The sequence below is a fragment of the Neovison vison genome, chromosome 3, assembly GCF_020171115.1.
Source record: "Neovison vison isolate M4711 chromosome 3, ASM_NN_V1, whole genome shotgun sequence".
NCBI lineage: Eukaryota > Metazoa > Chordata > Mammalia > Carnivora > Mustelidae > Neogale > Neogale vison.
The window spans coordinates 171,385,004-171,399,072 of record NC_058093.1 but is presented as its reverse complement, the minus strand read 5'-3'; the positions used below and the strand labels follow the sequence as shown (position 1 = coordinate 171,399,072).

Below are 14,069 nucleotides of genomic sequence, written 5' to 3'. Positions count from 1 at the left end.
AAGTTTAAAGTTTGTGATTACTGGTGGGCAAGAGTGGCCAAAAATCTGAATTAGACAGTATTTTCCATATGATTTTGCTTGTATTATTGGTTGAATAGCAGTCTTTTTCATATTGGAAAGTCATGTTATCCTATTATTAATTCATAGTAGTATCCCATCCATATTAATACAAATAGCTAATAATTTTAAGTAAACAGGCTTTTCTGTGCTTTATTCATTCATCCAACAAATACTTGAGTGCCTACTGTATAGCAGGCACTGAACAAAACAAAGCCCTAAACCTCATAGAGTGTACAATCTAGATGAGGGAAAAAGAAAATAAATACATATTAGGTAGAAGCATGTGTTCTAAAGAAAAAAGCTGGGTAAGAAGAGATATTAGGGTGCTCCTAGGTGGCTCATTCAGTTAAGCATCTGCTTTAGGCTCAGGTCATGACCCCAGGGTCCTAGAATTGAGTCCTGCATCGGGCTCCCTGCTCAGTAGGGAGTCTGCTTCTCCCTCTACTTTTACCCCCCTGCTCGTGATCTCTCTCTCACTCTCTCTCTCTTGCAAATAAATAAATAAAATATTTAAAAATATATTAGGAAGCCTCGGGGTGCCTGGGTGGCTCAGTGCGTTAAGCCGCTGCCTTCGGCTCAGGTCATGATCCCAGGGTCCTGGGATGGAGCCCTGCATCGGGCTCTCTGCTCAGCAGGGAGCCTTGCTTCCTCCCCTCTCTCTGCCTGCCTCTCTCCTGCTTGTCATCTCTCTCTGTCAAATAAATAAATAAAAAATCTTAAAAAAAAAAAAAATATATATATATATATATTGGGAAGCCTCACTTTAGAAAGTGATATTTGAGGAGAGACGTAAGGAAGCAAGGGAGTTATGTAGATTTGGGAGAAGGGACACCCCAGATAGAGAAATCAGAGCACAAAGGCCCTGGGATCAGGGTGTTGTTTGGTTCTTTAGAAGGAACATTAAGGAAGCCTCTGTGTCTGGGGCCAAGTGAGTGAGGGGAGACTGGTCTGGGCAACTCTGTTCTTTAGAGCTGCTGTTTACTAAGAAGAAAGAGACCAGGAACATCAGATTTATAAAGTGGGGTGGGGTGGGGTGGTTAGAAATCAGAAGCTTATTTTTTGAGAATATTCTGAGATGCTAGATAGACATTCAAGTAAGGTAAGTAATTGGATGTGAGTTTAGAAAGGTCTAAGAGAGGAATGGGAATTGTTAGCGTGTAGGTGGTATTAAAATCAGAAAACTAGATGAGATTACCAAGCAAGTGAATGTAGATAGAGAAGAGAGGAAGTTAAAGTACTTAGCTCTGGGGTGCTTCATTATATAAAGTAGCGATTCTCAGCTATTTTTCTTACCACTACCCTAGCCTTTTTAGACACTTTTTCCCCTAACCAATTTTCCATGGAAATTCAATACTACCGACCTATGGTACGAGTGTATGTATAAGTGCTTTATGCATAAAAAGACTCCTTTGCTTTCAGAACCATTTTTCACCTCCTTAAAGGCAATATTACAGCTGACTAGATGGTGAATTTAGAGGTTGTGAAAATGAGGAGGAACCAACAAAGTAGGTAGCCGGAGAAGAAGCTGCCAGTAAGATAGAACTGAGGTAGGGGCTCCTAGGTGGCTCAGTTGGTTAAGCATCTAACTCTTGATTTCTGCTCAGGTCATGATCTTGTGGTCTTGGGATCAAGCCCTGCATCAGACTCTGTGCTCAGCAAGGAGTCTCCTTCTCTCCCTCTCCCTCTGCTCTCTCTCTCTCTCTCTCAAATAAATAAATACATATTCTTTTAAAAAAGAACTGAGATAAAGTAATGTCCTTTAAGCCATGTGGAGAGAGGAAGAGGTGGCCAGCTGTGGCAGACAGTGCTAATAAGTCAGGGAATATGAAGACTGAAAATTGACTATTGGATGTGGTCTCATGCAGATCATGGAGTATTAAAACTCATAACACAAATTGTTAAAATGTAATGGTATTCAGCCAGACTGTTGCATGTCAAAAGAAGCTAGGAGAGTAAGCAGAGAGAACACTTGCAAACTGGTCCTTCAAGGTGTTTTATGGTAAAGGGGAAAGGAGAATGGGACAGGAGCTAGAAAATGGGTCAAGTGAGGATGTTAAAAGATGGGGTATTATAGCATATGCAGCATATTTTTTAAATTTATTTATTTATTTGAGAGCGGGAAAGCAAGCTGTGGGGTGGGGGAAGGAACAGAGGGAAAGGGACAAGCAGACTCCACTCAGCGAGGGGCCAGACACCCGGCTTGATCGGAGGACTTTAAGAATACAACCTGATCTTTAAAAAAAAAAAAAAAAGAATACAACCTGAGCCAAAAACGAAGAGGTGGATGGTCAACCAACTGAGCCACCGAGGCGCCCCTGTGCAGCGTATTTTTATGTTGATGGAATGATCAAATAGAGAGAGATGAATAATTCTAAGGAAAGAGGGAAGAGTTGCTACATCCGTGACAAGGTGAGAGGAGATGAAATCCAGAGCTCAGTTGAAAGGGTTGGTCAAGGTTAATCACATTCACTTAATGTGAGTACAAAACTTATTCTCTAAAAGCTAACAAGTCATTTCATATTATTCTGTGTGTGTGTGTGTGTGTGTGTGTGTGTGTGTACATGTGTATAGACAGACTGTCTGGCGAAGGGTGCTGGAGACATAACACTGAGTGTGGCAGATCCTTACTTGTCTACACTCTGGAGCCCATTCTCGTCTGCTGCTCGTCTCCTGTTGCCAGGACTTTGCTCCCTCAGTTGTCCTCTTATATCTCCAGCTTCTCTTCAGGTTTTTTCTTTTCAATATACGCATATGTTACCTTCCATCTTTTTAAAAATAACCCCTCTTTTAATTTTCTCTGTCCTTAGCTATAGCTTCTCTTCGAAGCTGAAAAAGTGATCTGTGTTCTATAGCTCGTCTGTATTATCTCCCATTCATCCCAGTTGAATCCAGTAGGGGAGGGATTCCATTCTTCACCTCTCCACACCCCTGAGAGAGAGAGAGAGAGAGAGAGAAAGTGACAGAGGTTCCTCGCTGGCGTCTCTGGGCTTATGTCCTGCTGTAGTTATATCTTCTGCATTTTGATTTCCAGCAATTAAAACACCTGTAGTTCTCTAAACATGCAGTTTTATTTCACGTTTCTGAACCCTTTCACATTAACTTAGAGTCCTTCCCTCTGTGCCTGGGCCCAGGTGACCTCTCCAGATCCTCTTGCTAAGGTGACCAAGGGATCACCTTAGGCATCACTTGTTATAACTCTCCCTGATAACCCAAGACAGATTTAGGAGTCCTTCCTCTATGTTTAAGTCACTCGTTTTGTACCTTTAATTTTTATCACATTTTATTGCAATTCTTCTCACCTTTCTGTTTCACCTGTATCAGTCCTTAAACTCCTTGAGGACAAGAACCTTCTTTCTTCTTATCTAGTGCCTGGCACAATGCCTATAACATAGTATGTTCCCATCAATACCTGTTGATTTGTTGAAACTCTGTACACATAAAACTTTGTTAAATACTTGAACACAGATGATTTCTGTAAATATGTGTTAGCTTAATCTTAAATTATGCAGTGCTGAAAATCTCTCCCACAAAGTATGTTTTCATGAAAGATACTACAAATACAGTTTTATATTCATGCTGTATCTCAGACTGCAAGAAATCCAGCACAATTATATATGAATTTGGGGGGTTTTTTCAGTGGCAATAAGAAAAATAATCTGCCCATTGCATTCTATTCATTTAGGAAAAATAGAAAACCTTAGCTAAAAAAAACTTGGCAAATGTAAATGCTAGGTACCTGCAATTTAATTTATTATTATTATAATAGATATTTTGGACTTCTTTGCACAGAATTTTACAATTGTCCAGTGCTATCTATAGAGTGGTTCTTTAAGCTTCTTTTTTTCCTTTTTTGTATTTTTCAGTATCTCTCTTTTCTACAATTGTGTAATTGCAGGGTTTTTTTTTCTTACTTAGAAACACGTGGAACAAGCAATTGTCCTACTGATAAGTCATCTTTTAACTTAGCTACAGTTGTTGCTGAAACACTTGGATTTAGTGTTCAAGAAGAATCTGTAAGTAATTGTTTAGTTTGGTGATAATATGAATTAATTGGTGTCCTTTTAGGTCGATTTTTAGAGAATTGAGCAAGAGAAAAGTTATTTTATCCAAGGATCATGGGATAAAGGCCTAGAACAAAATTGATATGGTTAGAAAGGCCCATTTATATTATCTACTCCAGCGTCCGAAAAACCTAGAGTCTAGAATTCTTTAGATCATAAGTTGTAGGTTGAGTAAAAATTTAGGGAGAGTGGTGATGGCTTGGAGGGTTTGGCCAACCCTTCCTTGCTTCCTCTGTCCTCCCTACTCCTACCTTGTTTTGTCTCAATGAAGACTTAAACCTTAAGGTTGGTGTCAGAATTTATTGGAACTTTTCAATATCCTTTAATCTGAGGTTTGTTTTGGAAAACAGGCTGAGTTCTTGGGACTGCTATAGATGCTTTAGCTTTTTGTCTTTATATGTGCAATCTAATTCTTAGGGATTAAGTTAGAAATTGATCTAATGAATTTCTTTTCATTATTTTAGTACTTCCTTACTTACATCAGGCACATTCACTTTTTTTCCTTAAGTGATCCCTAAAAACAGAAAACTTAACTCTTCAATTTTAAGTTTTATTTTTATACAACTTTAAAATACTGTTCCTTTGCTTTAGTCAGTAAATGTATATTTGCTCTTATAAAATTGTCTTACTGTTAAATTTTTAAAAATTGAATTGATTTTTCATTACGTTTGGATCTTGTTTTTGCTCTTTCTAGTTTTAAACCACTATTCCAGTGGTAGTGGGTAGTTTTTAACCTTTGAACTTTAAATGTGTCTTAATGGTTTCTAATTCCCTCCTACCCATAAATCTGACAAGTAAGTAGTTTAAACACCAAATATATTAAGGGAGCTGATCTCTAAAAACATGCTATTCCAGGTGTGATCCATAGGCCAACAGCATCTTCGTTACCTTAAAGTTCTGTTAGCGACAGACAATCTCAGACCCCATGCCAGACCTACAGCAAGAGAACTTGTGTTTTCACAAGGTCCCCGGTTGACTTGAATGCATGTAAAAGTTTGAGAAGCACCGCTCTCTAAAGGATTCTTTTAAATTTGTTTACTATCAACATAAATAATTATCTTTATTCCTTTTGCCTCATCTTAATGTGTTTTGGAATTGGAGTTGATGGAGTGTTACATACCAGTAATAGAGTGTACTTACTTCAAATAGTGAAATAAATTGATGGCTTTCTCTCTTTAAACTTAAAAGTACGTCCTATTTTTTTTTTAATTGTGGTGAAAAGCACATGACATAAAATTAGCCATTTTAAAATCTACAGTTCAGTGACATTTATTCACTATTTATTCATTTATTCACATTTATTCACAGTATTCTGCAGCTACCCCGTCTCTGGTTCCAAAGCATTCTCATCACCCCAGAATAATACTTGTATCTGTTAAACATTCGATCCTCATTCCTCAGTACCCACAGCCCCTGGCAATTACCAGTCTGCTTTTTATCCTTAAGGGTCTGCCTATTCTGGAAAATTCATATAAATGGAATCCTACATTATGTGGCTTTTGAGTCTGGCTTCTTCCACCCCATTTTGGGGGTTCATCCACATCACAGCATGTATCAACATTTCATTCCTCTTTAAGAATGAGTAATCTTCCATTGTATTTATGTATTTATATTTTATTATTGAAGGAATCTCAGGGTCCCATGAGCCCTCTTGGTGATGAACTCTATCAATGTTTAGAAGATCACAAGAAACAACCTTTTGAGGAATCTATAAGAAATAATGAAGATAACTCAAGGTAATTTGGGGCACTTTGGTTAAAAAAATTTACAGACTGTTGGTGAGATCTCATTACAGTGAGTTCTGTGTAATCAAACTGTTTCTGTCAGCATATAGTTTGTCATTCCAGTTTTATTTATTTATTATTTATTTTTAAACAGGCTCCATGCCCAACAGGGGCTTAAACTCAGGACCCTGAGATCAGGAGTTGTGTGCTTTACTGACTGAGCCAACAAAGAACATCTATTAATTTTTATTTTAAAAAATATTTTCCCCATAAGGTACCAGGGTAACAAAATCGGTTAATTGTCCTACTCTTGATTTCAACTCATGTCATGATCTCAGTCAGGGTCATGGGATTGAGCCCCAAGTCAGGCTCCATGCTCAGAGGGGAGTCTGCTGGAGATACTCTCTCTCTCTCTCTCTCTCTCTCTCTCAAATAAATAATTAAAAATACATCTTTTCCCCACTTTATGATGAATTGAGGGCCTTTTGCATTACTATAGAGAGATGGATATTATTTTTTAGATTCTTTTTGTACTTCTGTGAAGCATTATTTAAGTTTCCAGCCTTGTTCCTCTGCCTCTATCAAGACCCAGTCATCCCTTCTGTGTTTGTATTTCCAAAAGAAAAATGTTGTATAAAATGCTCCTATAAGCTTCTATGAATTTTCAAGATTGCATTGTATCTCATTTATGAATTTCAGAACATCCACTAATAATAACTGTATTTGTGTATTGCTTTGCTTTTTAAAAGTGCTTTTGGTTTTAGATGTATCTATCATATTTAATTTGTCACCAAAGTAACTCATTAAAGTGGGTTTTATTGCTCCTGTTTTTTAGTCAACAGAAATGCAACTCCACAGAAATTAAATGCCTAATTTAACACCACATGACTGTTAATGACTAGAGCCAGAGCTCTTACCCATTCCACATCTTCAGACTTAACCTTAATACTCCTGCTATCACAGCTGTCTTCTCTGCTACAGGCAGACTGGCTCCTAAGTTATGTTCAATTCTGTAGGAGGAGTTTGTTTCTTAAAGTCACTTATGACAAGATTTCATACTAAAAAAAGAGTTTGGGTCTCCAGTAGAATTTAATAAAATATAATTTTCTTAGACAGTGAAGTTTTCTGAATTATTTAGGAAAAATATTTATGGATAGGAATATCAAGGTATTAAGATAGATTTACTGTATCACTTTCCTCTATTTTTTGTCAGCCAAATGAAAAAAGCTGACAGCTCTACCCTATTTCAAAAAAATGTTGGTTAATCATCTGAGTCTAATACCGTACTGAGTCTAAGACCCTTAATATTAATAATTCTGTATTAGTATAAGTCTTCTCAGATGCTTGTCTTAAAATTCTTACCCTATTTCTTTAGTAGGAAAAAAGTTTTACCACTCCTTATTTTTTTTAGATTTTCAGATTCTAAGTCAAAGACTCCTCCTCAAGAAGAATTAACTACTCGGGTATCTTCTCCTGTATTTGGAGCTACTTCTAATATGAAACGTAGTTTAGGTTTGAATACAAGTTTATCCCCTTCTCTCTTAGAGACTGGGAAAAAAAACCTTCTGAAAACAGCACCCATCAACAACACTTCTACTTCTAAATCAGAGAAAACTAGATCAAAATCTGAAGATAGTGTCCTTTTCACACATCATAATCTTGGGTCTGAAGGGAACAAGATCATTAACCAGTCATCTTCCAGTAAGCAGATGCTTATCAATAAAAACGTAAGTGAATCCAAAAATGAACAGGATGGTTTTGATCATATTAAAGATGCTATCACTGATAAAGACAAACTTGTGACACCCCTGAAATCACTGGGAAGCAGAACATCCAAAAGGAAGAAAATTGAGGAAGAAAGTGAAGATGAAGTAAGCAGCCCCCAAGCCTCTTTTGATAAAGAGAATGCCTTTCCCTTGTTACTTGATAGTCATTCTTCCATGAATGGAGACTATGTGATGGATAAACCTCTAGATCTGTCTGATCGATTTTCCGCTATTCAGCGTCAAGAGAAAAGCCAAGGAAGTGAGACCTCTAAAATCAGATTTAGGCAAGTGACTCTCTATGAGGCCTTGAAGCCCATTCCAAAGGGCTCTTCCTCGAGCCGCAAAGCCTTGAGCGGGAGCTGTGTGTTAACCAGAGATGCCCCAGAGGAACCCTGTTTACAGGAGTGCATCCTCCAGTCCTTGGGTAAATCATCTCCAGATAATAAAACACCATTACAAATCAAGGAAGAAAATCCCATCTTTAAAATCCCTCTACGTCCACGTGAAAGTTTGGAGACCGAGAATCTTTTCGATGATGTGAAGGTTTGTGTTAAATGTTCAAGTAATTTTATTAAAATGGTTGTTCATGATTTCATCTAGATGCTAATAATTCTTTCTGTTTAAGGGAGCTGATTCTCATGAACCAGTAAAAATAGCCAGGTCAGTCCGTGGAGCATGTGAACTTACATCCGTCCTTCAGTTAAATCCATGTAGAGTTGCTAAAACAAAGTCTGTACAAAACAGTCAAGGTATGTTTTCTATAAATAGTATTTCCAAAAAAGAAAATAGCATTTCTACTCCTTTTTAATGATCTTGAGTGTTATATAATATACGTTCTTTGAATATATTGAATTGTTTTAGGAAAAACATTTCTTCCTGCATATTTCTATGTTTACAGGATGATTCTCCCTGGTTTCCTTTTACATATGATTTTCCTGCTCTCATGCTTTTTGAAAAAATGAACTGAGGTCTTTAAAACCTTCTTTTATAGATGATTTTGTGGACTTACCTATTTTATGTAATTTCTTATTTTCTTTACAGAAGCTTTACAAATTTTAAACTATGTGGAATTTTAAAATACATAAAGTAAAATATTCATCATCTAAACCTTGTTCCTCACCCCACAGGTAGCCTGTCCTTTTTCTTTGCATTTACATGTATATATATACACACACACACACACACACATATATACACACACATTTATATGGGTTTGTAAACCTCTTACTTGAAAACCTTTTTTACTCTTAATAGGTATGTTAATCTTTTCATAATTTTTCTGTGTTTAAAATGAGTCTTTTTGGTTTTCGGCCATGAAATATTTCTATACTTCCTATGTAGTATTTTTGCTTTTATTCTTCATTCAAAATTTTTCCTTTATTCAAGGTTTAATTTCCTTTTTCCTGAAGCACATTCTTCAGTTGTTCTTCTAGCAATAGTTTTAGTCTCTGTATGAAAACACTTTTTTCACTCTCATTTCTGGTTTTTTTTTTTTTTAACATTTTTGACTTGGGTTTTTTTTTTCTCATGATTGCTCCAGGGCTTATAAATCCCATTTAACCTTCCACAATCTACTTAAAGTTAATATTATGCCACTTTGTGTTTTGTGACTGTGCTTTATGTAGTTGTCATTCATGTCCACATACATTGAAAACTCCTCCAAAAGAGTGTTACAATTTTTTTTAAATATTTTATTTATTTGACAGACAGAGAGATCACAAGCAGGCAGAGAGGCAGGAAGAGAGAGGGGGAAGCAGGTTCCCAACTGAGCAGAGAGTCCGATGTGGGGCTCAATCCCAAGACCCTGAGATCATGACCTGAGCCGAAGGCAGAGGCTTTAACCCACTGTGCCACCCAGGCACCCCCCAAACAGTGTTATAATTTTAACTTTTTAAAACTATTTTTTTTAAAAGATTTTATTTATCCATTTGACAGACAGAGATTACAAGTAGGCAGAGAAGCAGGCAGAGAGAGAGGAGGGAAGCAGGCTCCCAGCTGAGCAGGAAGTCCCCATGTGGGGCTTGATCCCAGGACCCCGGGATCATGACCCGAGCTGAAGGCAGAGACTTTAACCCACTGAGCCACCCAGGCGCCCCTAAAACTATTTTTGATATAAAAATCACTCATTATAGTGTACAAGTCGGTTGTTTTGTATACTCGCAGAGTTGTGCAAGCATTACTGTAGTCTAAGTTTAGAACATTGTTATCACCTCAAAAAGAACAGTACCCATTAAGTTAATGTCTAACATATGTGAAGAACTTACACAACTCAATACCAAAAACAAAAATAATTCAATTTAATAATGGTCAGAGGACCTGAACATTTTTTCAAAGAAGGCATCCTATTGCCAAGATACATGAAAAGATGTTCCACATCACTAATCATTAGGGAAATAGGGAAATTAAAACTATAATGAGATATCACTTTATACCTGTCAGAATGGCTGAAAGCAAAAACACAAGAAATAACAAATGTTAACAGAGATGTAAAGAAAAAGGAAGGCTCATGCACCATTGGTGGGAATGCAAATTGGCATAGCTACTGTTAAAACAGTATAGAGGTTCCTCAAAAAGTTAAAAATAAAATTACCATATGATCCAATAACTCCACTACTGGATATTTACCCAAAGGAAATGAAAATACTAATTCTAAAAGATATATGGACCCCTATGTTTATAGCAGCATTATTTACAATAGCCAAGATACGAAAGCAACCCAAGTGCCCATAGGTAAATGAATGGATTTAAAGAGATGTGGTTATGTATATACAGTGGAATATTACTCAGCCATAAAAAAGAAAAATCCTGCCATTTTGCAACAACATGGGTGGACCTAGAGGGTATAATCCTAAGTGAAATAAGTTAGAGAAAGACAGATACCATATGATTTCACTTACATGTGGAATTTAAGAAACAAACAAATAGAAGAGGCAAAACCAAAACAGAGTCTTAAATATAGAGAATAAACTGATAATTGCCAAAGGGGAGGTAAGGGGGTGGGAATTAGTGAAAAAGATAAAGGGTTAGGCTAAGTGAGTTAAGTCAATCAGAGAATGACAATTATCATATAATCTAACTGATATGAGGAATTTGAGAAACAAGACAGAGGATCATAGGAGAAGGGAGGGGGAAATGAAACAAAATGAAACCAGAGAGGGAGACAAACCATAAGAGACTCTTAATCTCAGGAAACAAACTAAGGGTTGCTGGGGGGGACAGAGGTGGGAGAGATGGGGTGGCCGGGTAATAAACACTGGGGAAGGTATATGCTATAGTAAGCTCTGTGAATTGTGTAAGATTGATGATTCACAGACTTGTACCCCTGAAACAAATAGTACATTACATGTTAATTAAATAAATAAAAATAAGAAATAGATAAAGGGGGTTAAGAGTACACTTTCTTGATTAGCACTGAGAAGTATATAGAAATGTTGAATCCTCTTATATATCTGAAACTAATGTAACACTGTATGTTAATTATACTTGAGTAAAAATATTTTTTCTAAGAGCAATACCATTAGCAGTCGTTCTACATTCCTCTCCCCACTTCTCCAATCCTAAGCAACCACTGATCTATCCTCTGTCTCTGTTGATTTTCCTATTCTGGTGTTTTCATATAAACGGAATCATACAATATATGATCTTTTGTGACTTCTTTTACTTTCAGTTTTTTCACTATTGTAAATCATGCTTGCTATAAACATTGATGTACAATTTTATGTAGATGTATATTTTCATTTCTCTTGAGTTACAAATAGGAGTAGGATTATTGGACCGTATGCTAACTCTCTAACCTTTTGAGGAACTTTGTGTTTTCCAAAGTGTCAATGTCATTTCACATTCTCCCCTGCAGCACATGAGGTTCCCATTTCTCCACATTCTCACCAATACTTGTTATTATCTGTCTTTTTTATTTTAGCCATCCTACTGGGTGTGAAGTTCTCTCATTGTGGTTTGATTTCCCTTTCCCTGATGGTTGATGCTATTGAACATCTTAGCGTGTGCTTTATTGGCCAGTTCCCTTCTTTGAAGAATCTGATTCTTTGCTCATTTTCAATTGGAGTATTTGTCTAATTATTGAGTTGTGAGAGTTCTTTATATGTCCTAGATATAACCCTGTTAGCAGCTATATGATCTGCAAATCTTTTTTCCTATTCTGTGGATCCCATAATGTTTTAAAGTAGTAAGAATGTTTAAAAATCCATTTTTAATTGTATTTTTTTCTCCTTATTGAAGATGTATCCTTTGAAAATATCCAGTGGAGCATTGATCCAGGAGCAGACCTTTCTCAATATAAAATGGATATTACTGTAATAGATACAAAGGTAAGTTAGAAAGTAAAACCAAGCTCCATGTGGTTATTCTAGTAAGTTGTTAGTCACCCTCCTCCCCTAACTCACTCTGTGACCTTAAGATAATCAAATACCTCTTAAAACCTGATTTATTTATTCAGAAAAAAAAAGAAATAAAAATGCTTATTCTTCTAACTTCATGATTTTTTTTTTAAAGATTTTATTTATTTATTTGTCAGAGAGATAGAGCGAGCACAGGCAGAGTGGCAGGCAGAGTCAGAGGGAGAGGCAGGCTCCCCGCGGAGCAAGGAGCCCGATGCGGGACTCGATCCCAGGACGCTGGGATCATGACCTGAGCCAAAGGCAGCTGCTCAACCAACTGAGCCACCCAGGCGTCCCTCATGATATTTTTGAAAGGATAATAATACCTTCTGACTTTAAAGGCCTTTGCTGGGACACCTGGGGGGCTCACTCAGTTAAGCATCTGACTCTTGATTTCAGTTCAGATCATGATGTCAGGGTCATGAGATCAAGCCCCATGTTGGGCTCTGCACTGGGCATGGAGCTTACTTAAGATTCTCTCTCTACCTTTCCCCTGCCCCTCCTCTCTCTTTCCCTCTCTAAAAAAAAAAATTAAAAATTTTTTTAAAAAGGACTTTTCTGGAAAATATTATTATAGTTTTAAAATAATGAAAAATTCTAGTTATATATTTTAATAACTTACATATATAGATAGATATTTCTTAAAGATTTTATTTATTTATTTGAGAGAGAAAGAGCAAGTACAACCAGGGGGTTGGGCAGAGGGACAAGCAGACTTCTCGCTGAGCAAGGACCCTGACACAGGGCTCGATCCCAGGACTCTGGTATCATAACCTGAGCTGAAGGCACACTTAATTGAATAAGCCACATGGCTGGCACCCCTTGATAATTTTATATTTTAGCAAAGTGATTCATTATATGATTTGATTAAATTAATGTTACCATCAAGAAAAAAATTTATTTTCCTAGTTGGCTGTTTTTTAAATACTGTATGTTTTTTTTAAAAATTAAAATTCTGGGGCACCTGGGTGGCTCAGTCAGTTAAATATCCAACTCTAGATTCTGGCTCTGGTCATGATCTCAGGGTTGTGAGATGGAGGCCCACGTTCAGCGTGGAACCTGCTTAAGATTCTCTGTCTCCCTCTCCCCCTCTCTCCTCCCTACCTCTTAAAAAATAATAATTAAAATTCCTAGTGGAAATAACCCTTTTGGATTATATTTGGGTTCTATATAGTTTGAGAAGTTCTCTTTCAGTTGGGGGGATATTAATGAAGTATTTAACTTACTATAGTATGAAATTTGTTCTTTGTGTGTACACGGACATTCATTATCATGAAGCCAACTGGAGAAGAAAGGGAGGAGAAGCCCAGGGAATTCAGTGGTGCACAACTCTCCCTTCCTTGGCAGCAGTCCTTCCTTTCATGGGCTTGAGAGAGGATGCTTGTATGTTGAAGCTAAAATGTTTTACAGACATAAAACCTTAATTTATATATATTCCTAAGGTAAAAATAAATGTAACTTAATGCTACTGAAGGGTACATTTAAAATTTGGTAAAAATGATAAATGTCATGCTATGTATATTTTACCAGAATTTTTTATAAGTAATATATAAGGCCATGCAGGATAATTGTTAAAATTTTTGAATTTTTAAATATTTAGGATGGCAGTCAGTCAAGATTAGCAGGAGGAGAGACAGTGGACATGGACTGCACATTGGTTAGTGAAACTGTGCTTTTAAAAATGAAGAATCAGGAGCAGAAGGGAGAAAAAAGTCCAAGTAAGATTTGATTTTTTTTAATTTAATAAAAATGTGGAGAGACGTTTATAGTCGTACCATTGCACTGATGACCAAAAGTGACCACTTCATCATAAACCAGCGTTTTTTTTCGTCTTCTGAGAAATAGGTTTCTCTTAATAAAGCTCAGTTTCAGTATTTCAAGGGAAAAAAATCTTTAGCCAAAGTCTCTTTTTTCCAGGAAAACTTAAAATTGTTTGCAGGATTCACCAAACCACAGCCTGCTGCCAGTTTAATAAATAAAGGTTTATTGGAACACAGCCTCACATTTGTCTCTCTATGGCCTATGGCTGCTTGCATGGTACCACAGCAGAGCTGAGTAATAGCG

The 14,069-nt window shown here is 36.8% G+C and overlaps 1 protein-coding gene across 4 annotated transcripts in view; it reads left to right on the top strand.

Annotated features, from left to right (window-relative positions):
• Positions 1 to 14,069, top strand: part of RBBP8 (RB binding protein 8, endonuclease) — a 115,516-nt gene that overhangs the window by 81,006 nt on the left and 20,441 nt on the right. For all 4 annotated transcript variants that reach the window (XM_044243285.1, XM_044243284.1, XM_044243282.1 and 1 more), the window contains 6 exons: positions 3,976 to 4,073; positions 5,748 to 5,857; positions 7,257 to 8,154; positions 8,237 to 8,360; positions 11,848 to 11,936; positions 13,606 to 13,723. In XM_044243285.1, the coding sequence (XP_044099220.1) occupies positions 3,976 to 4,073; positions 5,748 to 5,857; positions 7,257 to 8,154; positions 8,237 to 8,360; positions 11,848 to 11,936; positions 13,606 to 13,723 (1,437 nt within the window). The remainder of the gene's footprint in view (positions 1 to 3,975; positions 4,074 to 5,747; positions 5,858 to 7,256; positions 8,155 to 8,236; positions 8,361 to 11,847; positions 11,937 to 13,605; positions 13,724 to 14,069) is intronic.